This window comes from Meles meles, chromosome 21 (assembly GCF_922984935.1).
Source record: "Meles meles chromosome 21, mMelMel3.1 paternal haplotype, whole genome shotgun sequence".
NCBI classification, from domain to species: Eukaryota; Metazoa; Chordata; class Mammalia; order Carnivora; family Mustelidae; genus Meles; species Meles meles.
In genome coordinates, this window is record NC_060086.1 from 30,101,362 (window position 1) to 30,128,862 (window position 27,501).

General features: G+C 38.8%; 1 protein-coding gene across 3 annotated transcripts in view; it reads left to right on the forward strand.

The window, feature by feature from the left end:
- SMG1 (SMG1 nonsense mediated mRNA decay associated PI3K related kinase) overlaps nt 1-27,501 on the forward strand; it is a 105,460-nt gene that overhangs the window by 2,946 nt on the left and 75,013 nt on the right. For 2 of the 3 annotated variants that reach the window (XM_045993955.1, XM_045993956.1), the window contains exons 2-3: nt 24,758-24,921; nt 25,395-25,550. In XM_045993955.1, the coding sequence (XP_045849911.1) occupies nt 24,758-24,921; nt 25,395-25,550 (320 nt within the window). Of the gene's footprint in view, nt 1-21,148; nt 21,207-24,757; nt 24,922-25,394; nt 25,551-27,501 lie in introns of all 3 variants that reach the window. The other variant, XM_045993957.1, reaches the window with a different exon arrangement.

Here is a 27,501-nt window from a genome sequence, read left to right on the forward strand (position 1 = left end):
CTGTTGAGTCAGTCATGGCCACATGTGATACTTCACACACATTGACAGGAAGTGTTACAGGTGGCTGAATAGACTCGTGTCAGATGGCTACAGAACAAGCCCATCTTTGCTAGAAGCCTACCTTTAGCAGAAAGCATTTATATGGCACTGGTTGATAGTCTTCCTTTTCATTGACAATACTCTCAATTAAGATTTAAGAATGATTAGGCAAATGAGTGGTTTTATCATTGCCACTAGCCAAAGTGTGTCCTTTTCTTGACTTTGTTTTGGAATATAATCTAGTTGCACCAATCAAGATAGAGATCAGAATGACTTGTTTTAAAATGAAATATATAATTATTATACATTTTAATATTCCAAAATGACATGACTAATTTGATATTGGAGTGAAATATAGATGAGTTCCAAAGCATTCAGGTCAACAGGAAACAAGATTTTATTTCTATGCTTTGGAATCTTAGGATTTTAACTGATTTATTTATTTTTTTTTTAAAGATTTTATTTATTTATTTGACAGACAGAGATCACAAGTAGGCAGAGAGGCAGGCAGAGAGACAGAGAGGAGGAAGCAGGCTCCCTGCTGAACAGAGAGCCCAATGCAGGACTCGATCCCAGGACCCTGGGATCATGACCTGAGCTGAAGGCAGAGGCTTTAACCCACTGAGCCACCCAGGTGCCCCGGATTTTAACTGATTCATATTGGGTGTTTTACAGTGCCCAAACTTAAGATGATGACATTGTATATTAAAAATAGCTTCCATTTTTGGTAGAATGTAGAGAGGTTAAAGTTCTCAACAGTGCAAGTACCTTTATTCTCTTGTCACAGACCAAAAAACAGGAAGAGTGTTGTGAAGATAGAAAAGTCAGAAACTGGTATGTCTGTCATTGTGAGAAGCTGGATTTTTGCAACCAGAACCGTCTGTTTAGCCCTTTTATGAGTCTGTATACTATTTGATGTCTGTAGGTACATAATACAGTAAATACATAAAAGAAAAAATGAAGTGGAGTTACATATTTTATAACTATGAGTAGAGCTTTAGTAGAATTGAATGGTTACCAGTTCTGTACCACAGATTTTCAAGTACATTGTGGTGGTTTATCAGATAACGGTGTATGGATATTTAATTTGTGGGGAAAGTTTGTTTTTTCCATTATAAAACAAAACATACGCTTCATGAAACATTTGGCAGTTATATCTTTATATTGAACCTTTTTTCCCCTTTTGGTTCCTTTTAAGTTGGGACTCTAACCGGAGGGTATTTTAATAACAGGAGATTTTGTAACGTTCTAATGCAATGAAAATATTTGACTTAAGGAAATATCCTTGAAGGATTTTTAGGACTAATAGAGCCACTGTCTTTAAGGAGGTTATAGGTTGATAAGAGAGAAAAAACTTGGAAAAGGTGAAGTATTACATGCATATTAATTGATACAATTTTTGATTTTATTATTTTTATATGTAATTAATAGAGTTTAAAACCTGGAGAATCAGAGGATGGAAGTTGTACAGTTGAGAAGGGAGCAGCAGGACCATGAAATTGATCTGTACTATTTTGACAGTAAATTTGGGGGTCTCAAACCACCCCCAAAGTGATTAAGGAGGTGGCAAGTGCAAGTTATCTTTGGCAAAATATTTTCAGTTTGGTCAGAAGGATGGGGTAGCTTTGAGGAGTGATACAGATAAGAAAGAGGTCCAGAGCTATGGTGGAGCTGTTATGTAGGCCTTGAATCATAGCTTAAAGAGACTGTTAAAGACCTGAATGTTTTGTTCATAATTCATGATTTAAATCAGACAAAAGTATTCAGCCCATTATGTGTGAATTCCCTAAGCAGAAGCCCCTCATGAGTTATCTGGTGTTGATTGAGGATGGTTGCTACCATGATAATTTTTATCTACTCACAATACAGTTAAAGTTAGAACTCTCAATGGAGTGATCATACACAAAAAATATAGTGTGGTCCATGGTCTTTTGTGGACACTGAGTTCTCACAACCTTTCTTTTTTCTTCCCTCCTCTGTATTCCTTATGCTGTACCTTTTATTTCTCTGACATACTCCAGAACTGGAATTCTGTATCTCTCACTCCACTTCATCCATTTTTCCCATTCCCCAAACCTGCTCCCCTCTGGCAACCATCAGTTTGTTCTCTGTATTTATGGGTCTGTTTTTGCTTTTTGTTTGTTGGTTTATTTGAATTCTCACTACTTCTAAATTTAAGATTTCCTGCCTTCACTGCCTGGCATATAGTAGGCACTTACTTGCCTTTCTTTCTTATTCTAATCCCCTAAAATAAACCCTGGAGTTCTTTACGGTGGACCTCCCTTTATGGATTCACCCAAGCAGTCATTTGTTTCGTGTCTCTTTATGTTGTTACTGTTTTGGTTACCTCTCTTTGGCTATGGTAAAGTTTTCTTAAAACCCATTTTATTTTGGGGACTACAGAGTAAAACATAGCCCTTTTATATGAGGCCTACTGGTAAAGATTGCAGGCATTTTGTGGTTTAATTTCTATATGAAATACACACGTTCTTAAATTTTTAATATTTATTCATTTTTATTTTTTAAAAGTGTGGAGTGTAATGTATCAAATTCCTATTGTGACATTTGTTTATATAGTATTAGTTTTTCTCCATTTGTATTAGTTGATTGAGTCTATATTTCCTCTCTTGAATTCTTTTTTGTACTCCACTGTTACTTTTCTTTTTTAGATGACATTGACATATGTATAGATCTTAAGTGAATTTTGACAAGTGTATACAACTGTGTAATCATGACCCTACTCAAGATACAGATACCCATTGATTTGCAGTTGGATTACACTTCTTTCCACCCCCTGCCCTCCCCAACTGTGTACAGGTAGATCTTGCCTTAAAATTTACTCTAGAAAGGAAATCTTAGAATATTCTTATGGTTTATTACCAACTTATTGTTTCTGTGGATTAATAATCTTGTCGTCTTCAACGTATTTTTCTTTTGCTGTAAACATTTTCTTTCTTTCTTTCGCATAAACATATGCGAAGATCCTGTGAAAACAATTTCAGATGGAGGCTCCCTTGTTAACTTCTTTAGGCACTTTGATACTGGGATACACAAGATCTTCTCTTCTTGGCTAAGTTTATGCCTGTCACTACAAATTCATGGACCTTTCCTTACCCTCTGGATACCTACTGTTGCTTAGTTGTTTTCCATGCTCTCCCTGGTCTAAACCTTGTACTTCCCTTAAAATCCCTACCCTGCTACTTCTGCCTTCTGTGATTCCTCTTCTCTTGCAATAGTTGTACAGTGAAAGCCAACTTGTGCTTATCACTTTAGTGATTGAGCTCTTAAGTCCCTGCAGGCTGAGTCTGTCCTTTTCTTTGCTTCTGTGTCTTACTTGCCCTAAAGCACTCCCAAAGTTCATTTCTGCCTTAGGGCCTTTGCATCCACTGTTCTCCCTGTGTAGCTACTGTCTGGATTGCGCTTCTCAGAGTGTAGTGACCTGGATGCCCTCAGGCCATCTTAGCCTAAATGTCACCCCTCCCTGAGAAGAAGCATCCTTCTCTAACAGTTCACCCTGGGTTTTTTGCATTGCACTTAACACTATGAAATTTTCACGTGTGTCTTCCCCAGTAAAACATGACCTTCACATGTGCGTGCATCTTAATGGTTTTACCTCTGTTTCCCTTCATACCTGCTAGTGCATCAGTTATTATGGATGCCTGGCTGGCTCAGTTGATAGAGCATGTGGGTCATGAGTTCAAGGCCCAAGTTGAGCATAGAGCTTATTTAAAATAGTAGGCACTCTGCCTCTCTGTCTACTTGTGATCTCTCTCTGTCAAATAAAAAAAAAAAAAAAAAATAGTAGGCACTCGATATTTGAGCGTCCTTCCTGAAGTAAGTACATGAAAATGGAATTCTGCAAGTTTGTTTCTGTTTTTAGAGTTAACTCTAGTTTATAACACTGTTGGTGGGAGGCATTTTGAGGGAAGCTGTACCTTGTATAGCAGCCTGGTTAGCCTGAGGCAGCAATTTAAATAAGCTGATTGAACAGGTTTAAAAAGACATTGTTCTAGTGTGGCCAGATCTTTTACAGAAGAAAAAATATGTTCATTTAAGATTCATAGATTTTATCCATCTTGGAAAAAATACCTTGCTCACATATTTAAAGTTCTTTTACACATTGACACCTTACCATATCTGTTGGACCTATTTGTACCTTATTTAAACAATCTAATCACCGAGAAGTTAAGCACTGGATTGTGCCTTTTGGCATTCCACTAGAATGCCTGAGTCCTTGTTGTATGCCTGCTGATTGGGGAATGACTGAAATCAAAACCTGGCTGGCTCAGTCAATAGAGAGCGTGCCACTCTTGATCTTGGGATCCTGAGTTGAACTTCCATGTTGGGAATAGAGTTACCAAAAAAAAAGTAAAAAAAAAAAAAAAAAAATCCAGAATCAACAGATTTCTCAACATGGTGAATTATTCTTTCATATTAATCTTCATACCTTTTAAAAAAAGGGAATTGTATTCTTGGTGGAGATTATTTTTTTGGAGCTTAATGTTGGTATTCATATTAACATGATATGTCTAGGATCTCATGTTTATTATTTTAAAAACTTTTATTTATTTTTGAGAGAGAGACAGAGACAGGGACAGGGGAGGGGCAGAGGGAGAGGGAGAGAGAGAGAGAGAGAGAATCTTAAGTAGGCTCTACACCCAGTGCAGAGCGCAATGTGGGGCTCAGTCTCACAACCCTGAGATCATGACCTGAGCTGAAATCGAGTCAGATGCTTAACCTAACTGAGCCACCCAAGTACCCCTATTTAAAAATCTTTTAAAGGCTTTCTGTATTTGTTTATCTATTTTAAGATTTATTTATTAGAGAGTGAGCAGGGGGAGGAGCAGAGGGAGAGAGAATCCTGATGCCAGACTCTCCTCTGAGTGTGGAGCCCAATGCAGACCAGATCCTGGGACCCTGAGCTCATGACCTGACCCAAAAGCTCAACTGACTGAGCCACCCAGGTGCCTCTAAAGTCTTTTTTTTTTTTTTTTTTTAAGATTTTATTTATTCATTTGACAGGCAGAGATCACAAGTTGGCAGAGAGGCAGGCGCAGGTGGGGGGAGGAAGCAGGCTCCCTGCTGAACAGAGAGCCCAATGCGGGGCTTGATTTCAGGACCCTGGGATAATGACCCAAGCTGAAGGCAGAGGCTTTATCCCACTGAGCCACCCAGGCGCCCCATCCTCTAAAGTCTTTTTGCATTTATTTGAAAACTCTTACTTTTAGAGAGGTTTCTGGTATCAACAAATTTGTTTTGTTTTTTGTTTTTTTTTTGGCATGGAACTTTGTAAGTTACGTTATTTTTTTGTTTATAAGAAGAGGGACTAATTTGTCCTTTTCTTTCTTTTTAGCATCATTTTTTAAAAAAGATTTTATTTATTCATTTTGAAAGCACGTGCAGGCAGGAGGGGGGCAAAGGGAGAGAGGGACTCTCAAGTGGACTCAGGCTGAATGCACAGCCCTATGTGGGGCTCAGTCTCATGACCCGGAGATTATGACCTGAGCTGAAATCAAGGGTCTGATGCTTAACTAGCTGAGCCACCCAGGTTCTCCATTTTTAGCATCTGTCCTTTGTTTTTGTTTTTGTTTTTGTGAAGTGTAATTGCCATTTATTATTTTTTTTTCTGGAGAACAGCTTTTCTTCAGTCTTTAAGAACTTAGCTCCTTACATGGGCTTTGGTGGAGGTCGTGGGGCAGCACCCGCGGGTCTAAATCTGGGTGGGGGTGTTCGGTCCTTCCGTGCTTCACGAGAGCGGTTCCTGACTACCTTGCTGTGAATGGCACAACTCACGCAATAATGTAGCTTCACATAGAGCTTGGGAAGCACATAGGCGTCGAAGACACTGGCTTCGGAAATGTCCCTGACAGCGGCGAGAGAGACAGCAAGAGACAGAATACAGGCAGGGGGAGTGGACGAGGGAGAAGCAGGCTTCCCGCTGCGCAGGGAGCAGGATTCAGGGCTTGATTCCAGGACCCTGGGATCATGACCTGAGCCAAAACACTTAACGCTTAACGACTGAGCCACCCAGGTGCTCCTGTTTTTAGCATCTTAAAGAACCTCAACAGCGCTCTTACAGTTCACAAAAAAAATTACTAACGACTCTGCAATGGCCTAAGGTAATTGTATATTCGTGCACTTGCAGGTTTTTAGAAAATGTTGTTTAACTTAGTGTTTATTAGATCTTTATTTTGGGTGTCATCCAAAATACTTAATAACTTTTCTGTTCAATGGGTAGAAGACTCCACTAATAAGTATGTCTTGGACTAAATACTGACAAAATACTCATTTTTCCTTCATATATGACAGCATTGGCAACATTTGTCTTTTTTACTAAAGCTGTTTGAGTTTAATTTTTTCCCTTTTATTTAAACTTTCATTGAAATTTTGTTTTTCTATTTCCTCTTTAGCATTTTAATCTTCTGATTTTATTTTTGTTACTAGTTTTTTTTTTTATTTTTTTTAAAGATTTTATTTATTTATTTGACAGAGAGAGATCATAAGTAGGCAGAGAGGCAGGCAGAGAGAGTGAGAGGGAAGCAGGCTCCCTGCCGAGCAGAGAGCCCGATGTGGGACTCGATCCCAGGACCCTGAGATCATGACCTGAGCTGAAGGCAGCAGCTTAAACCACTGAGCCACCCAGGCGCCCTGTTACTAGTTTTTTTTTTTTTGTTTTTTTTTTTTAAGATTTTATTTATTTATTTGAGAGAGTGAGAGAGCATAAGAGGGGAGAAGGTTAGAGGGAGAAGCAGACTTTGGTGGAGCAGGAAGCTCGATGTGGGACTCGATGCCTGGACTCCGGGATCATGACCCGAGCCGAAGCCACAAAAAAAGACAAAAAAAATGTGAACGAATGTTACTACTTTTTTAAATTAAGTAGGCCCCATGCCCAACATGGGGCTTGAATTCATGGCCCTGAGATCAAGAGTTGCATGCTGTACTGACTGAGCCAGCCAAGGTGCCCCAATCTGATTCCACTTATTTATTTATTTATTTATTTATTTATAAAAGAGTATTTGTATTTATTTGAGAAGAGAGCATGAACGAGGAAGAGGGAGAGGGAGAAGCAGCCTCCCCACTGAGCAGGGAGCCCAACGGCTGGGCTGGATCCCAGGACCCAGAGATCATAACCTGAGCCAAAGGCAGATACCCCAGACAAATGAGCCACCCAGGTGATGCCCCCCATCTGATATTATTTATTTTCTTTCTTTCCTCCCACCCAAGATTTATTTATTTGTTTATTTATTTATTTGACATAAAGAGAGAGAGATCACAGTAGGCAGAGAGAGGGGGAAGCAGGGTCCGCGCTGAGCAGAGAGCCGGATGCTGGGCTCGATCCCAGGACCGTGAGATCATGACGAGCTGAAGGCAGAGGCTTATTAACCCACTGACCAATCCAGGTGCCCCCCAAGTCTGATTTTAAAAGACAGATGTGTTTGTGTGTGTGTTTAAAATTTTAACTTTTATCTTGGAATATTTAGTACTTTGAAGCAACCCATCAGCAGTTCTTGGTGTTCAGCTTCTTGAGGGTCTCCCTGTTTTATATTCTTGTTAATATGAATCCTGGAATTCTTTGTCTGAACTGCAACACTTTATTTCCAGACTCTTTGTTTTGATTCTAACTCTGGACATTCAGATTCATTGCTCTAATGCCAGATTCTGTGTTGGCTTCCTGAGATTTGCCAGAATTCAGACAAAAACCTGTTAATTGAAGGAAAGGATCAAATTTTTGTCCTCTATAGAATGGGACTCTGATTATGTTAGATTCTGGTTAAAAAAATCCCAAAGATGGTCACTAGTATCACATCGTGTGGTGCAGTTAATTTAACATATAGTTAATTGAAAAGAAAATACATCATGGATTTTCTTTCCAAAAGAGGCTGTTTTTCTTTCCTGTCCTTATATTCCTTGGGTAAGTGTGAAGAAAAATGGAAGTGTAGCAGGTTTCCCAACAGCAGGACTGAAACTTAAGAGTCAGTGTTTATTCTTCAGTCGGGTTTAAAGGAATCTGCCTTGGGTCACCTGGCTGGCTCAGTTGTAGAGCATGTGACTCTTCATCGCAGCGTTGAGTTTAAGCCACATGTTGAGAATAGAGTTTACTTTAAAAAAGGAGGGGCGCCTGGGTGGCTCAGTGGGTCAAGCCTCTGCCTTCAGCTCAAGTCATGGTCTCAGGGTCCTGGGATCGAACCCCCGCATCGGGCTCTCTGCTCATTGGGGAGCCTGCTTCCTCCTCTCTCTCTCTCTCTCTCTCTGCCTGCTGCTCTGCCTACTTGTGATCTCTGTCTGTCAAATAAATAAAACCTTTAAAAAATTTTAAAAATGGAGAACAGAGTTTAAAAATTAAAAGAAAAAAAGAAAGGAATCCACCTTAAGACACTGTATTGTTTCTGGAGGACTTGTTAGAATTCTGACCATTATAAGTGATTAATTCTGTCATAACTTGAAATATTGATACCATTTTACTTGTTTATTTGCTTATTTATTTACTAAGATTTTATTTATTTATTTGACAGACAGCAAGAGATGAAACACAAGCAGAGGGAGAGGGAGAAGCAGACTCCCTACCGAGCAGGGAGCCTGATGTGGGGCTCAGCCTCAGGACCCTGGGATTGTGACCTGAGCAGAAAGCAGATGCCTAATAACTGAGCCACCCAGGTGCCCCTGATAACATTTCAATGTGTGGTATCTTACTCCCTTTTTTGAAAATACTGAAATGAAGGAGTGCGTGGGTGGCTCAGTCTGTTAAGTGTCCATCTCTTATTCGGCTCAGGTCATGATCTCAGGGTTGTGAGATCAAGCCCCCAGTCATGCTCTGTGCTTAGCACAGTGTTGGCTTGAGATTCTTTTTGTCTCCCTCTGCCCCTCCCCCTGCACACGTTTTCTCTCTCTCTCTCCCTCTTAAAATCTTAAAAAAAATTACTGAAATTAAAATTGAAGTTAATAGGGGCGCCTGGGTGGCTCAGTGGGTTAAAGCCTCTGCCTTTGGCTCAGGTCATTATCCCGGGGTCCTGGGATCGAGCCCCATATTGGGCTCTCTGCTCAGCAGGGAGCCTGCTTCCTTCCCCTCTCTCTCTGCCTGCCTCTCTGCCTTTAAATAAATAAAATATTAAAAAAAAAATTGAAGTTAATAAAGGTTGTATGTGTGGGGAATAACCAAATGACTGACTATAAAAGTTTTGTAAAAGAAACCTTTATGTAAGTGGCCTATCTTGTGTAGTTACTGGAAGGCTAATATTCCCTATGTTTTCCCCGTTATTAGGATATAAAAATTAACACCAGTAGTGCTGTTCTCCCCACACTTAGTTCATTTAAAAATCTACTTGCTGTCTTAGTATAATTGCATTGGAGAAGTTAAAAATGGAACGCTGGTGTGTTTTATGTTCCTCTTGTAGGTGTATTTATTTATAAGAATATGTGCATTTTTCGTATTGATCCTTCACAAATATTTATCTTAGGGGAGACTGGTGTCATGAAAATAACTGGACTAAAAGTGGGAAGACAAAAGTCCTTTGTATTGGCACTACCCAGCTGTTCCTCTGAGGAGGTAATTCTTGCCTTCCCTAAGATGTAGTGTTATGAGGGTTCAAGTTTGGAAAATTACTTTTAAAATTATTTAAATGCTACACAGATGCTTTTTATGTTGCCATATCTGAATCAAATTCGAACTTTTAAAGATTCTCCCTCTTTTATCTCTTCCTTTAGAATTTATTACACACATGCACACACACTCTAATCACATTCTTTTTTTTAAATTAAGATTTTATTTTATTGGGATGCCTAGGAGGCTCAATTAAGTGTCTGCCTTTGGCTCAGGTCATGATCCCAGGGTTCTGAGATCGGGCTCCTTGCTGGTCTGGGAGCCTGCTTTTTCCTCTGCTTATTGTTCTCTTTGCTTGTACTCTCTCTCTCTCTGATAGGTAAATAAATAAGATCTTTAAAGAAAAAAAATTTGTTAAATTTTATTTACATTCAATTAATATATAGTGTATTATTAGTTTAAGAGGTAGAGTTCAGTGATTCATTGGTACATTTTTTTTCTTCTAGTACTTGTGTGTGTCCGCACGTGTGTAAAAATTTCATAGAGAGTATGTCTCAGGATACACGAATGGGAGCACATATAATTGTTAAATTTCTATTAGGTGTGTTATATGCTATTTTTTTATATTTATATGAAATATTGTGATAAATAATACTATTTTAAAAAAATGTGTGGCTATGCAATTAATTGCTCTCCAGTATAATAGTGGTTCTCTTTCTACATTTTTTAGTGTGCTTCCATTATGTAAGTCTGCTTCAAATTGGCTAATGAGGAATTTGGTTGTAAATCTTCATCATTCTTTATTTTTTCTCTTTATCTTACTATTCACACTTAGAGAACTTGCTGTCACTTGAATTTGTGAGGAAAAATCTAATCTTTGTGACCACTTGTATATATTGGAGAGCAGGTGCCAATGGAATTAAGTAGGGAAGGTGTGGTTTAAAAGATAGTGTTTGTACCTTGGTTAGCTTTTGTTGTACAGTTGGAATTTAAAGAACGAATTCTTTTTTTTTTTTTTTAAGATTTTATTTATTTATTTGACAGAGATCACAAGGAGGCACAGAGGCAGGCAGAGAGAGAGGGGGAGGCAGGCTCCCTGCTGAGCAGAGAGCCCGATGTGGGGCTCCATCCCAGGACCCTGGGATCATGACCTGAGCCGAAAGCAGAGGCTTTAACCCACCGAGCCACAAAGGGAGTGGAGGGGAGGCGCTAGGGTGGCTTAGTATATTAAGCACCTACCTTTGTCTCAGGCCATGATCTTGAGGTTCTGGGATCAAGCCCCACATCGGGATCCCTGTTTAGCCGGGAGTCTGCTTCTCCCTCTCCCTTTCACTCCCTCATGCTTTCTCTCTCTCAAATAAAGAAATAAAATTAAAAAAAAAAAAAAAAAAAAGAATCAGAGTTCTTTAAGAAAAAAAGGGAGTAGAGAGGATGGATCATGGGATCATAGAAAGGATATACTCTGCTAGTGTAATAGTTTGAAGTACTTAAAAAAGAACAAAGATAGGAGTTAATGAAATTTTATGCCATTATGAGAATGTATACAGTATTAAGCTATCATGAGATTTTGGTACTAGTTTAAATTATGGCACTAAAAATTTACTCAAGGGGCGCCTGGGTGGCTCAGTGGGTCAAAGCCTCTGCCTTTGGCTCGGGTCATGATCCCAGGGTTCTGGGATCTAGCCCCGCGTCAGGCTGTCTGTTCAGTGGGGAGCCTGCTTCCTCCTCTCTGCCTGCTTGTGATCTCTGTCAGTCCAATAAATAAATAAAATCTTTAAAAAAAAACTTACTCAAAATGAGTAAATGCTGTTTCCTAAGAAATTTGTATGTAGAAACATTGATTTTTCTCTTTTTTTGTAAAAGAATTATGAAAATTTCTATTTTTAAACCACTTAAATCAGTCTGATTCAGGTGTGTTTAGTATAAAATCTGACAATAAAAAGATACAGTTTGTAAAGACCTTGTGGGTTTAAAGTGGCTTAAGTGATGATTTTGTACTGCTTCATAGCTTTCTTAAACTTAAGATTAAATGATTATTTTTATTTTGGTCTTAAATTTTTTTTTTTGAAGATTTTATCTATTTATTTGAGAGAGAATGAGAGAGAGTACAGGAGAGTGGAGAGAGTCAGAGGGAGAAGCAGATACCCCCACTGAGCTGGGAGCGGGATGCGGGACTTGATCCTGGAACTCCATCCTGGGACTCCATCCCAGGACTGCAGGATCATGACCTGAGCCGAAGGCAGACGTCGTCCAACCAACTGAGCCACGTAGGCGCCCCTTAATTTTTTTTTTTTTTTTTTTTTAAGTAATCTCTATACCCAGTGTAGGACTGGAACCCACAACCCTGAGATCAAGAGTTGCAGGCTCCACCAACTGAACCAGCCAGGTGCCCCAAGGCTAAATACTTTTAAATACCTCAGTCTATTTCTTGTTACTACTGAGCACAGTGGGAACACTGTTTCCCAGCACTTGGTTGCTGCTTGTTAGTATATTTCGGTAACCAAATCTGTCTTCCTTTAATGAATTTTCCTACAGGTAAAACAACAGTGTGATTAATTTGAAAAGTAATCTTCCTTTCCCAGCTGATTGATTTAGGAAGCCATATCTTTTGAGATTTACTTAGGAGATCTTTCTGTTTATTTATATTTAAATAGTAGGAAGTGGTTATTTCAAGATCACCCTTAAAACAAAGGTCCCTGTGCTTAAGGAGGAGAGTTTACCATTTGTATTTACCTCTGATTAAGGATATTATGTTTCTTTACCATTGTACACCAGGAGACCTAAAGAGCTGGGTCTTACGGGTGTTACAGTGGGTGTTGAAAGGAATCAGAGTCCATTTAAAAGTCCAGCCGTTGTCTCAGTACAATGTTGGTAAAGTTAGAAATAAAACAAAGTTTTGTTTTTGGGTTTTTTTTTTTTTTTTTTTAGATTCTTCTTTAAGATAGATTTATGAGGATTGGGGCAGAGGTTATGTGTATAATTTGAGAATGTCCTAAAGATATTTCTGTTAGTTTCTTCCTCATCTTAAGAATTACTAATGTGGAGGGGTGCCGGGGTGACTCAGTAGGTTGTGTCTGCCTTCTGTTCAGGTCATGGTCCCGGGGTCCTAGGATCATGCCCTGCGTCAGGCTCTTTGCTCAGTGCTTCTCCCTCTCCCTCTCCCTCTGCCTGTGGCTCCCGCTGTTCATGCCCATGTGTGCTCTCTCGGTCAAATGAGTAAGTAAAATCTTAAAAAAAAAAAAACGGGGTCGCCTGGGTGGCTCAGTGGGTTAAGCCTCTGCCTTCGGCTCAGGTCATGGTCTCAGGGTCCTGGGATCGAACCCCATGTTGGGCTCTCTGCTCAACAGGGAGTCTGCTTCTCCGTCTCTCTCTGCCTGCCTCTCTGCCTGCTTGTGATCTCTCTGTTAAAATAAATCTTTAAAAAAAAAAAAAAAAGAAGGCTCTCCTTTAAAAAAAAACGGAATTTACTGGTGTGGAATATGAAATTCAGTAAGTGTCTTTTCCATAATTGCTATCGTATTTAAGATACATTGCATGTCAAGGGCTGCATAGTAGAATATTGCTCTTTTGATACCCTAAAAGCTTGACTATGCCCAAGATTTGTAGGGTATATTCTACCATTGTGGGAGTTGTGCCTAACTTGATAATACTTTTCTTTCTTTAAAAGTATGTATGTCTAGGGGCGCCTGGGTGGCTCAGTGGTTTAAGCCGCTGCCTTCGGCTCAGGTCATGATCTCAGGGTCCTGGGATCGAGTTCCGCATCGGGCTCTCTGCTCGGCAGGGAGCCTGCTTCCCTCTCACTCTCTCTGCCTGCCTCTCTGCCTACTTGTATCTCTCTCTGCCAAATAAATAAATAAAATCTTTAAAAAAAAAAAGTATGTATGTCTAAATTGTGTAATGTTTTTTCTTAACGTATTACAAGTGATTCTTGGCAACCATGTCATTTTTCTTGACAGTGTCACCTCAAAAAATTGTAATGATGTTTACCTGTTACATAGTACTTTTGTATTTGACAGAAACTACAGTGCCTTTTAGGATTATTTTTAGAGGGAAGATTTAATGTAATTTCTGGAGGATCTCACAAGCATGTCAGTCCCTTGGGGATATGTTTGAGTCTGTTAGAGGAACTTTATCTGAATAACTCTACAGTCAGTATTTGCCTATTATCAGGACTTTTAAAAAGATGGTTGCGCACGTTTTTATACTGCTAAAACACTCTGCCTTTCCTTGGTTACAGAGTCCCAGTTTGGTTTCAAGACTCTTCATTTTGGGATTTCTGTAGTAAACTGTTAGTGATCATTCGTCTCTAACCTTCTCTGTCCTAAGGGGGACTGTGTTTGCCATTTAACTGGAGAACCTCAGGGGTGTGGGTGAAGAGGTGGACAGGTTTCTTTGTAGATTTTCTGTCTTTTTGTCCTTTCTCCGCTAGGGAGGTCATGGAGTAAGAGATTTCCTTTCAATCTTGGCAATTTTCCAGGCTGAATGGGATGTTTCTAAAGTACTTCCAGGACTTGCTGACAAAAGAGGAAGATAAGTGATACAAATGGGAGCTCAAGCAGGGTTTCTTTTTAAGGCGCTCAGCTAGCTTAGGTTAAAAATAAAGGCCAGGAGAAAGTGAGTCAAATTAACATGGTGCCTCAGATTCATGAGCCTTTACGTGAACTATTATTTAACATAAACAACATTATTTCTGTTAAATACTGAATCCTGAATTCACATTTGTATTAGAGATTGAAAGCATACCAGTTTTTGTAACTGCAAATATTCTTAATACCTGGTAAGGTAGGAATTTATGCTAGTTGAAGTACGGAACCTTGGTATATTTAAATTAGCAGTAGATTTCTCATGTCTCTGTCTCAGCCAGTGATTTTCTGATTTTACCCACTTTAGTGGTTTGACTTTTTCTACAACAATGTTCTTGTGCTGTCTCGGTGGTCAGTTAATAAGTATTAATCAGAACAATTTTGAAAGCTACCAAAATGGGTAGGCAATAAAATATTAAGACTTTATAGTGCATTTCTTTTTGTGCATTTCTTTCTTAAAAAAAAATATAGGGACTATCTTATGTATTTCTCAGGCATGGATAGAGTGAAATTGCTGTTATATGAGGAATTTAGAATTTTTTACTATTAATGTTGGTAATAGTTCTCTTTTACTGATATAAGGGCTGTTTTGTTTCTTTCTGTATCTTGGCTAGGTTAATGCTTTCTGAGCTTTAAGTTACAGTCCTTAGACCTGATTAATTAATTCAGATGCTAACAGTCTTTGGTTTCATTGGAAAGCACAGTGACTTAAAGCTGGTCCCATGTTTTGCTTTTCCATTTAGAATGGTTAAATATTGTAGGCAATATAAGACCTGAAATACTGAATATTAAAAGTAAATAAACTGCCTTTCCCTTATCTTTTATACCTTTACTGTAAAGATCTGTTTCCTTTAAAGTTAAGATTTATTGGGGTGCCTGGGTGGCTCAGTCCGTGAAGCATCTGCCTTCAGCTCAGGTCATGATTCCGAGGTCCTGGGATCCAGACTCGCATGGGGCTCCCTGCTCCATGGGGAGCCTGCTTCTCCCTCTCCCTCTGCCCCTCCCTCTCACTTGTGCACACTCTCTAAATAAATAAATAAAATCTTCAAAAAATTTTTTCTATTTTTTTTAAAGATTTTATTTATTTATTTGACAGAGAGATCACAAGTAGGCAGAGAGGCAGGCAGAGAGAGAGAGGAGGAAGCAGGCTCCCTGCTTAGCAGAAAGCCCGATGTGGGGCTCGATCCCAGGACCCTGCGATCATGACCTGAGCTGAAGACAGAGACTTTAACCCACTGAGCCACCCAGGCGCCCCTGCCATAAATTTTTTTAAAGAAGCTTTTTTTTTTTTTTTGGCGGTGGAAGGGTGGGCACGCCTGGGTGGCTTGGTCAGTTAAGTGTCTGCCTTTGGCTCAGGTCATGATCCCAGGGTCCTGGGATCCACTCCCTGCTTATTGGGGAGCCTGCTTCTCCCTCTGCCTGCCTTTTCCCTGCCTTCCCTTGATGCTGTCTCTCAAATGAATAAAATCTTTAAAAAAGAAAAAAGTTTTTTTTTTTTTTTTTAAATTCTTGAGAAATCTCTATACCTACTGCGTGGTTTGAACTCTTGACCCCAAAATTAAGAGTTGCATGCTCCACCAACTGAGTCACCCAGGTGCTTCAAGAATGTCCTAAATTTTTTTAAAATTGTGGTAAAATGCACATAAATTTACCATTTTTACAATCAGTATACCAAGTACAGTTGATCCTTAAACAGTGTAGGGGTGGGGTGCTGACATCTTCCCCGCCCCCTTTTGAAAACTTCGTATAACTTTTTTGACTTCCCTGAAACTTAACCATTAATAGCCAGCTGTTGATTGGAAGCCTTACAATAATACAAGTAGTCACTTAACAAATACCTTGTACGTTGTATGCATTATTTACTGTATTCTTACAATAAAATAGAGAAAAGAAAATGTTAAAATCATAAGGAAGAGACAGTACATTTACAGTACTGTGCTGTATGTATTGTAAAAAAAAAAAAACCTGCATGTAAGTGACTGGTCCAGTTCAAATCCGTGTTGTCCAAGGGTCAGGTGTACATTCGTGATATTGTGCACCTGTCACCACTGTCTCGTTCCAGAACTTTTCATCACCCCAGACAGAAACTCAGTACCCTTTAGGTCGTCACTTCCTAGTCGCCCCTTCTCTCAGCCCCTGGCTATCATAAATCTACTTTCTGTGGATTTACCTAATCTGGATATTTTATATAAATGGAATCATATGCTATGTAGTCTTTTGTTTCTGGCCTCTTTCACTTGGCATAATGTTTTCAAGGTTCATACCTGCATACCTGCCACAACCTTGTGGCAGGTATCAATACTTCATTCCTTTTTATGGAATCCTATGGAATCCATTGTATGGATATACCACATTTTTGATGGACATTTTTGTTTCTACCTTTAGTTTATTGTAAATAGTGTTGTGGTGAACATTCACACACAAATTTTTGCGAGAAGACCTGTTGTCAGCTCTTTTGGGCATATACCTAGAGCGGAGTTGCAGGGTCAAATGGCAATTTTTTGCTTAACTTGACGAATTGCCAAGTTTTTCTAAAGTGCTTGTACCATTTTACATTCCCTTCAGTTATATATGAAGATATCATTTTCTCAGTATATTTGCAACACTGGTAAATTTTTTTCTTTTTTTAATTTATGACTGTCCTAGTGGGTGTGATTTCTCAGTATGGTTTTGATTTACATTTTGCTAATCACTAATGATGTTGAGCAGTTTTTCATGTGCTTATTGGCTGTCTATCTTTGGAGAAATACAGCTGCCCAAATCTTTAGCCCATTTAAAAAATTGGATTGTCTTTTTGTTGAGTTATAAGAGTTCTTTATATATTTTGGATATTAGACTCTTAGGATATATGATTTACAAACATTTGCTGATTTTGTGAGTTGTCTTTTCACTTTGTTGAGAGTGCCCTTTGATGCGATAAAAATAAGACTTTTAAAGTGCTTATTTTTATAAAAATTATTTTTGTAAAATAAAAATTCAGAATTCATTTAAATATATTGCTGAGACAAGCCCTTTCTAATTTTGATGGCTTTTCTGTGTCCGTACAAGTTACTTTTTTTTTTTTAAGATTTTATTTATTTAATTTGAGAGAGATACAAAAAGAGACCACGTGTGTGCATGTTCCCACAAATGGAAGGAGAGAAAGGGGGAGGAGCAAACTCCTTGCTGAGTAGGGAGCTGATGCCAGGCTCCATCCCAGGACCGCAAGATCATGACTTGAGCCAAAGGCAGATGCTTAACCGACTGAGCCATGCAGGCACCCCCATGAAAGTTACTCTTTTTTTAAAAAAGATTTTTTTAAAAAGATTTTATTTATTTATTTATTTGACAGAGATCACAAGTAGGCAGAGATGCAGGCAGAGAGAGAGGGGGAAACAGGCTCCCTGCTGAGCAGAGAGCCGGATGCCGGACTTGATCACAGGACCCTGAGATCATGACCCGAGCTGAAGGCAGAGGATTAACCCACTGAGCCACTCAGGCACCCCAAGATTTTATTTATTTGACAGAGTGAGAGAGCCCAAGCAGGCAGAGCTGGAGAGGGAGAAGCAGGCTCCCCATTGAGCAGGGAGCCTGATGCAGGGCTTGATCCCAGAACCCTGAGATCATGACCCAAGCCGAAGGCAGTCGCCGAACCAACTGAGCCACCCAGGCGCCCCCGGAGATGTTTTTTAAACAGTTGGGTTAGATCTGGACCTCGGAGTGGACATCAATGATGGAGGCCTAGATCTAGGATTTGATGTCATACAAGTGGTAAATATTGCCATCGGCATGGATTGAGTGAGATAGAATCGAGAGCCTAGGGTCAGGTTCAAGACATCTCAAGATTTTGGGGTTTGGTAGAGGACTGAGCAAGCCCTCAGAAGTTCCCGAGAAAGTAGAAAGGAAGGTAGGAAGAAATACAGAGTACTTCCTCCCATAAATCAGAGGAAGGGAACAATCTTTGATTACTTTGAATTCTCACGATCTCAGCACAGAGGGTTATTGTAAGAATTTTAAAAAGAGGTTTTCATTCAGGCCACCTCATTCCTCTGCAAGGCACCTTTCTGCAGGCCACAACCTGCTTTACTCTACTTAGCAGCCCTGTGAAAGCTGCTGAGAGGATGAGTAAGATAAAGCCTGAGGTATGAGTTTAGCAACCTGGGCTCATAGTTGGTTTTGCTGAAAGTAGTGGGGCAGAAGTTGGATCAGTGAATTGAGGAGCCAGTAAAGGTGAAAAAACGGTGGGGAGTAGGGACAACTCTTAGTTTGCAGAGTGATGGCAGATTGTTTGGTGGAGGGTCTTGTGGCATTAATGGAATTTTTCTGTTTGTTTTCTAATATTTGTTAAAATATGTTTTTGTATTTTTAAATGGGAGACATCAGAAAATTTTACGTGTATAAAGAGAAGAATCAGTTCAATGGGAAAGGAGATAAAGGTATTGGCAAAGTTAAGAGAAGGTGGAAGTAGATGGAATCCCATTCGAGGCCTAGGTCCAGATATGTGATGGTGTCTTTTTTTTTTTTCCTTAGTGACATAGAACGTGAGAGAATTTGTGTGTGTGTGTGTGTGTGTGTGTGTGTGTGTAGTGGGGTTAGGAGAGTAGTAAGTCATTAAATAATACGGATATGTGGCCGTTTTAAAGCTCAAGCAATCTGGTCTCCATGCCCCCCACACCCTCCCCTCCCCTGCCCAAGGAGAAATAACATAGCTGCTTTAGGAAAATTAAGTCTTTATCTAGTAATTTCCAAATTAATATAGATGAAGAGTAAGGTACTCATTAGACTGAATTGGAAGCTTTTTGTTATTCTGGATTTACCTTCAAAATACTAACTTCTTAGTGATGCCTAAGATTTGGTGGTTTCCTCTTTGGTGTGATGGTCACTGACCACCTCATGGGATGAAGGTGAAATCACTTGTCAATACAAACTGTATTAGAAACTGATGAAATTAAAGCATTGAGTTTGAGAAATAAAGATATATTATCTCCCCCCCCGCCCCCCCCCCAAATGGGGCAGGTCTGGATAATGCATGTAGTGAATGGGAGATGACTGTTGGAGGACCTGGGGATATGGTGCTTACTTAGGGATGATGGATAATTGATGCTAGGGTTTATCCAGGGTTGGAGTTTTAACAGATTGGTGTGAGGAAAAATATTAAGGAAGGTTAAGGGGATTGGCAAGAGTGTTACTAAACTGATAGACCAGTAGCTTACAGATAAACTGTAAGCTGAAAGAAGGAAGTGGAAGGAAGAAAGAGCTGTTCTACTCATGGTTATAGTTTATTACAGCCAAAAGTCAGAGTGAAATCAGCTACTGCTAAAAGCCCATGTATAGCAAGAGTCCAGGAAAGTTTCAGATGTGGAGCTTCCAATTGTCCTTTCCTTGTGAAGTCATGAACACAGTATTACTCTTCTTGTGTTGATGTGTGATACACAGTACGTATGGAGTATTATCAAGCATGGAAGCTCGCCCCAGCATTGGCGTTTAGGGTTTTTCATTGGGTCTACATGACTGACTGCCTACATGTGTGAACTTAGTTTCCAGCACTTTTGGAGGTTGAATTGATCCTTGGGACTCAGAGCCCTTCACCCTCATAAATCACAATTGTTACATGTTCTGGTGTGGCCCAAAACCCCCAGATGAATAAGGACACTTTTATTAGGTGTCACATTCTAGGACTTCAGAGATTACCTTCCAGAAGCTGAGGGTAAAGGCCAGACAGACTTCCTTTGGTGTTGGTGAAATTATTTACAGTTTTACAAACATAGTTAAATGTATTTTAATATTTTGAGTCTACATTACTGTTAGTTGAGTTTGATTAGTGATTGAAAATTGGTAACAAAGAACCCATGAATCATTAAGATTTGGTATTACATACACTTAATACTTAAGTAGCTAAGGAAGTTTCATCAAGAAATTATGTTAACTTAATATTTCAGTGTTTCAAAACTGATATAAACTCATAATTTTGGCATGGTGGTTCAGTTCTATTTTAATAAATTTGAATTCACATTTTCTCTTGTGGGAAGAGTTTTGAATAATGAAGTCCATGAACCTCCTGAATGAGTTTTTTTAGCTGTAGGTTCATATTTTAGAGCATAGTTGCACTTTTTCTTCTATTCCTCATGAAAGCATATCTGAATCCAGGTGAGTAACAGGCATCATAGGGATGACCTTGAGTTTATTTCTACAAGATAAATCCTTTTCAAGTGGTATTAACTGCTAGTAATGAAAAACTCACAGCATATTCTACAGCTTCTTTATGACAGAGACATATTTTTGCGCACCATTGCTTTAGAGAATAAATGCATTCCCACCTCATTGGCTTAAGTGCAAATCTCATTTCCTGGTTGATATCCATTACCAATTAGATCTCACCGTCAGAGCAAAAATCCCTTAATAAGCCTAGTTAAAAGCAACTTGAAGCAATATGATGCTTATTCCAGTGGCACCACTAGGTGTGCTGTTTGCATCAAGTCATTTTGGGGTGCTTTATGGAAATGCTTCCTGATAGAGAATTCCCTAACTTAATACTTCCAGAGTGGTGCTTTTTTTGGGGGTGGGGGACTGCCTTTTAGTGCTTACATGAACTGGATGAGACCACATGTAGCCAGGAGATACTGCATCCCCTAGCACATGGTGGATTGTTGATGTGAGGTCTGAGGATTTGGGTCATTCAAAATAAATGGCCTCTCAGATTTATTACATTTCAGTACAATGAGAATAGGTAACTAAATGAGCAGTGACTATATTTGCATGTGATTTGTATGTTACAGTTAACATTTAAATTCTCTTATGTACTAAAAAGTTTTTTGGTTGCCACCTTCAGCCTCTCTATCTTCAGAGGCACAGAGTGGCTTTCCATCTCAATTTTTGCTTCAACATACGAACCCTAGAGGGCCATACTATGACTAAAAGCACCTAACCCATGAATGATATTTGCTTCATGTTTGAACAACAAATGTTTTAACCCACTGTCTTCACTAATATTGTAACTACTGTCTTACAGATTGACTTGATGCAAAACATCACAAAGGCTCCATATTATACAGTATGCGATTTTTGAGGTATGAGCTTTAGAAACTTACCTCTCATGTGGCATGTACATCAGGCTTAACTTCACTTTAATCATTTGGGGGAAATTTATGCATTTCTTTTTTTTTTTTTTCTCTCTCTCTCCATAATATTTTTAGAATATTAAAGGGGCTGTGGAGGTATTTTTGATCCTTGCTAGTATAATTCTAGTTTTAACAGATACATTTTTTCCTTATCACTAAACAGACACTAATTCTGGCAGATGATAGCTTTTTCAGCCCTTATAACTGGCTTAACATTTATACCTGCCTCTGAATTCAAATCTGTTTTTTTGTGCCTTTGATTGCCTCATTTTAAGTGCTCATTTCCGTTTGTTAACAGTTTTCTATTTCTTGGACTGGGTGGTGGTGGTGCTAACAGCCTGGTACTGACTTTTTTTGAGACCTTAGCAGTCTTGATATTTAAAAAAATCAAGATTTCATATAAATGCGGAACCATTTTGTGCTTTTGACTTTATAGACTACCTATAACTTGAATTCTGGTTGGAAATGTTTTGATTAGTTTGTTTTAAAAGAATGTGGCAACTGGTGAGTTTTAGACAGTTCTGAGACTAGTTCTAACCCTAGTGATTTTGTTGTTGTTATATTTCTGAAAACCCAAACTCTGAGTGGGGGGAAACACTTGGTGTTCATAATTCATGGGATTTTAAAACCTGTATTTCTAATAAATTGGGAAGTTGTTCCCATTCTTTTTTTTCTTTTTTTCCAGTTTAGTTTGAAATCAAATGCTTTTGTAGATAGAAAGGGATTTTGTTGGTAGGAGATTGCTTAATTTCTTCACTGAAGAACTGAAAACCATATTGGGTATGAAAACTTGTTTTGGTTGTATTCCTATGCTCTTGAGCTGCTTATATATTATTTGTCTGTTAGACTGGAAATTTTCAGTTTAGTATTATGGTATTAATAACTTTTTTTTTTTTTAAGATTTGTTTATTTATTTGAGACAGAACACGGGAGGAGGGGCAGAGGGACAGGAAATCTTAAGAATATTGTCTGCTGAGTGTAGAGCCCGACGTAGGGCTTGATCTCAAAACTCTGAAAACATGACCTGAGCTGAAACCAAGAGTCGGGCACTTAATCGACTGCACCAACCCAGGTGTGCCCCCAGGGTCTTCATAACTTTGAGCATACCCTGTAAGCTAGGTATTTCTTAAGAATTTAGTATCTGATTTAAGCCTCACAACAACTTTACAGGTGAGATAGGTATTCTCCCCATTTTACTCAAGAAACAACTGAGGCTTGGAGATTACCTTGTACAAAGTCCCACTTAACTTTTCTGTGTTGGAGCTGGGATTTGAGCCAGATCTTTTTTCACCCATATTCTCTGCTGACTTATGTTTACAGCCATGTCACCAAAAAAATGATTCTAATACTTACCTCTTAGTCGTAAGGGTATATATGTGATAAACAAACATAATTTAAGCAGGAAATTCAGACATTTAAATACTGGTAGATTTTCATTATCTTGTATGCATTCATTTGCTAGCAGCTTACTTAACCAGGTTCAGTTAGGTGTCATACATATAGACAAGTTCAGAATCTGTCAGAGAAGCTCTTTTTTTTTTGGTTTTTTTGTTTTTTTTTTTAAGATTTTATTTATTTATTTGACAGAGAGAGATCACAACTAGGCAGAGAGGCAGGCAGAGAGAGTGAGAGGGAAGCAGGCTCCCTGCCGAGCAGAGAGCCCAATGCGGGACTCGATCCCAGGACCCTGAGATCATGACCTGAGCCGAAGGCAGCGGCTTAAACGACTGAGCCACCCAGGCGCCCCTGTCAGAGAAGCTCTTTAAGCCCTTTTTTATTTTTCATTTCCTGTCCAGAAATTTTTGGTATGTTATGGTTTATTGTAGGTGCACATTTAATGTGCTATTTTTAGAAACATGGGAGGTGCCATTACATTTGTTTTTAAAAAAGCTCTCATGCTCCATTTAGTGTTAATGGTACTTAAATGGCTATAGATTCAGTATGCTTAGACAAAGGTTCTCATACCTTTTTTTTTTGAAATTCCAAAAGTTATATTTTTTCACCTATTGGAAATACTGAGCTTTCTTGACAAGTGAACCCTAGATGTTTGAAGAAGAGGCTCCATTATGAAGCCTTAGTTATTTTCATATGCTAGGATCATGGAATTTTACCACGTTTGCAATTGAGAGCCTTTAGGAATAATTTAGATTTGTGCCACTTACCCAAGTTTAATTGGACCTATTGTTTGCTTTCTGTATTAACAGTGGTTTCAGTAAGTATAGACCAGGTTGTCTGACCGAGCTTATGCTAAGTTTCATGTTTAGAATTTTTGTGAGTGGAGGCAAAGAAAAAATGATACATTGAAATATATAAACAAACACTGAAGTCATTTTTATATAAGAGGGAGGAATCACAAGGATTGAGGAATAGGCTAGTTTCTGCTTTTGCCAGTGTCCTCAAGTTTCCCAAATTTTAATTGTGGGTTCACAGCCTTTGAACCTTCTTTTTAAAAAGTACATACCATAAAAGTGATTTTTTTCCAGAAAGTTGTTCCTCTCGGTAATAGAATCAACAGGATTCTCTTTGTATTTCTTGATGCTTTATGTTTGATGGTGGGAAGAATAAGGCTCATGAAAAATTATGAACTCAGCTCCTCGTTGTCTTAATGAAGCATAGAACTGATCCTTAGATAAGGATAAGGACTAGTTTTACCCTGGGGCTGTACCACTTGTTTGTTAATGACTGAGTATCAGGGATTATTCTTCACAGTACTTGGCTTTTAAATAGATGATGGACTGCAACCTTCAAATTCAGCTTTATTGGATTCCTGATATCTTATTTTTATTTTTCTCACTTTTTATAATTTTGATAGTCTCTGTAGTTAAGGAATCTTCAGGGAAGTCTCCAATACATTAAAATAATCTTACTTTTCAACTAATGTGTTTTTATATCCTATGAAGTTTGCTTTCAAATCATTCTATAATTTCCTTTCCCACCAGAGAATCCCCCAAAAGTTAGGAATTCAGGTGAGAGAGAGAGAATATGTCACATTACCCCTCCCTTGTATGTTGCCAGTGCTTTTTATTTTTATGACTGGGAATACTGTAATATTTCCACTGACCAACCTCTCCTGGGAGGAGAGCAGAGGAAGAATGATTCCTTTTGTCAAATCATGTGAAGAGAATCCTGGACCAGGGTGATCAAATGTCTTGGTTTGCCTTGGACTGAAAGTCGGGGGTGGGAGGAGGTTCATGGACACAGAATTTCCATTGCTGAAATTGTTAACTCTTGAACACAGAAGGATGAGTTGGTCACTCTAATCCTGGTAGTTATCCATATTTCTTGGTGGGTCTGTAGAATAGAAAGGGCTAAAAAGCTGGCATTTTTGCATTCACTGACAATCCCTTCCCTCTTGAAAGACTTATTAGTAATTGGAGTGCTTATTTATTAATAGTAATGATTTAAAAATTAGAGTGGTAGGAGAGGCTTGAATAAAAGATTTATGAATTGGGCTATGAAAATATTTGTTTAAAGTTTAATTTTATATTCTTTCTTTGCAGAACTGATAGTGCATCAGCCGACCCAGATACTTTAAAATATTCTTCATCCAGAGATCGGGGTGGGTCTTCTTCTTATGGACTGCAACCTTCAAATTCAGCTGTGGTGTCTCGGCAAAGGCACGATGATACCAGAGTCCACACTGACATACAGAATGACGAAAAGGGTATATATGCTTCCTTTATTGTTAGAGGCATGTCTTTTGGGTGGTTTTTTAACGTACCAGCCTTTCCCTTGCTTCCTCTTTCCTTCTCTTTTTCTCCCCTATTTCTCTCTTTCTTTTAATATGCTTAAAATATAAATATTTAAGTACAGTGCTGTTTTTGAAACTTCTTAAGTTTACTCCCTTCATTAAAAAAATTTTAAAACTTTCGTTCATTATAATATACATAGGCAGTTTCCTTGTAACCCAAAATATTACAAAGGCTGAAGGCTCCAGACTTCTAAAAGTTTTTAAAGTGCGGTTACATTTATCTTCTGCGGATGAACAGAATGAAAACAAGATGATTTCAAAGCAGGTAGCACGAGGGAAGTGTAGGAGAAGAAAGGCTATATGTGGGTAGTACGGTCCTGAACTGTCAGAAATTGATTGAGTAGAGCAAAGAGCCCTATTAAAAAGGTAAATATTGCTGTTTTTAGGTGGCTACAGTGTCAATGGAGGATCTGGGGAAAATACTTATGGTCGGAAGTCGTTGGGGCAAGAGCTGAGGGTTAACAATGTGACCAGCCCTGAGTTCACCAGTATTCAGCATGGCAGTCGTGCGTTAGCCATCAAAGACATGAGGAAATCACAGGGTAAGATTGGGCAAACTGGGGGCCAGTCACAAATGCCTCCACATTTGTATTGCTCTACAAATACCTGTATCCCCTTTTTCCTGGACATCGTATTTCTTACTAATGCTTTTGCACACATGAGTTGGTTTGTTTACTTAGAGTTGAAAAATGTACAGAAGATAATTGTTCACATTCTTTCTCCTGTAAACTGTTTCTTAGACTAAATCCTCACAGGAAAGGTTTTAATACTTTTTTAGAGTACACTTTCTAGAGAATTCTCTTAAAGTAAGATTTGAAGACTAGGTAAGTTGAAAGAAACAATTTTCCTGATCATAGTGGGTAACGAATGTCTAGTGTGTGGTGGGCTCTTCCTGCAGCAAAGTCCTTGGACTCCAGGGTCTGTTGGGGATTTCAGTATAAATGATATGGATGCTTTTCTAAAGTTAAAGAGGCTGATATCACCTTCTGCGTTATCACACAGCCTAACTGTATAGGTAAAGTGCCTTTAATGTCAGGGGATTAGAGGTAGTGATCATTAGTTTTCTAAAAGAGAAATTTATTTTGTTGGTAAAGCTAAGCATGAAATCAGGATTTCTTTTTTTTTTTTTAAGATTTTATTTATTAATTTTGACAGAGAGAGATCACAAGTAGGCAGAGAGGCAGGCAGAAAGAGTGAGAGGGAAGCAGGCTCCCTTCAGTGCAGAGAGCCCGACGTGGGACTCGATCCCAGGACCCTGAGATCATGACCTGAGCCGAAGGCAGCGGCTTAAACCACTGAGCCACCCAGGCGCCCCGAAATCAGGATTTCTTATACTTATATGCTTTGTTGGATTAGTCACTCTTTGGATATATTTACTTTATGACCATTTGCTATCATGGGGGTGTATATGTATATGTATGTGTTGTATGTATCTTGGTGAATATTTTTGTGCATCTAGGTGCTTTTTTTTTGCATATGGCTTTTTAAAAATGAATTTTTTTGGATAAATTCTCAGAAGTGGATCCACTAGTCAAAGGCTTTTTTTTTTTTTTTAAAGATTTTATTTATTTATTCAATAAATATAGAAGAGAGAGACACAGCAAGAGAGGGGAGTTAAGCAAGGGGAGTGAGAGAGGGAGAAGCAGGCCTCCTGTGTTGCTGGGAGCCCAGTACGCCAGCTTGATCCCAGGACCTTGGGATCATACCCTGAGCTGACGGCAGATGTTTAATGACTAAGCCACCCAGGCGCCCCGCTGTGCTGTTTCTTAAGAGTGTTTGAAGCCCTTGATTTTGGTACGATAGAAACTAGAAAGTGAGTCCGAAGATAATGTCCAGTTCTTTCTCCTCTGAGGCTCAGAATTAAGTAGTTTGCTAGTGGAAGAATTGTAAATATAGCATAGATTTCCTGGCTTGTAACCTAATGACATTTTCAGTATCCATCTTTACTAAAATACTCAGTGGGCTAGGGATTAAAAAAAGAATCATTTTCCTTCTCTCGGATGTTGTAATTCCTTTTATTATTAAGTTTTTCCATGGCTTAGGGAGACATGAAACTATCAGACTCTTCAATGTGGTTTGTTTTTACTGTACATTGGTTAATCATTACATAGCACAGCTAAAAATATAAAAAGAAAAATTTAGTACTTAAATGTATTTTTATTGGCAGTTGTTTCAGCATTGTTGCTTGTTCTTGTCATTAAAAAATAAAGGGCAGAACAGTCTGGTTTGCCACTTCTCTAGTGGCATCATGCCTTGCACGTGGCTGGTGGTAATTAGATATTTGTTGAACTGAATGTGTGGTTTGCAATTCACAGAAACTTTGTCTTAGGAAAATAATGCTAATGTGAACAAGAGACTCTTCCCTCCACTGGATACCAAGTGAGAAATAGAAACATATAGCCTCTTTCTGCCTGGTTGAGACTTTATCCCTAACCTGTAGACTTCTCTTACCGGTACTTCTGGTCTTTACCTGAATGTTGAAAAGATTTTGGA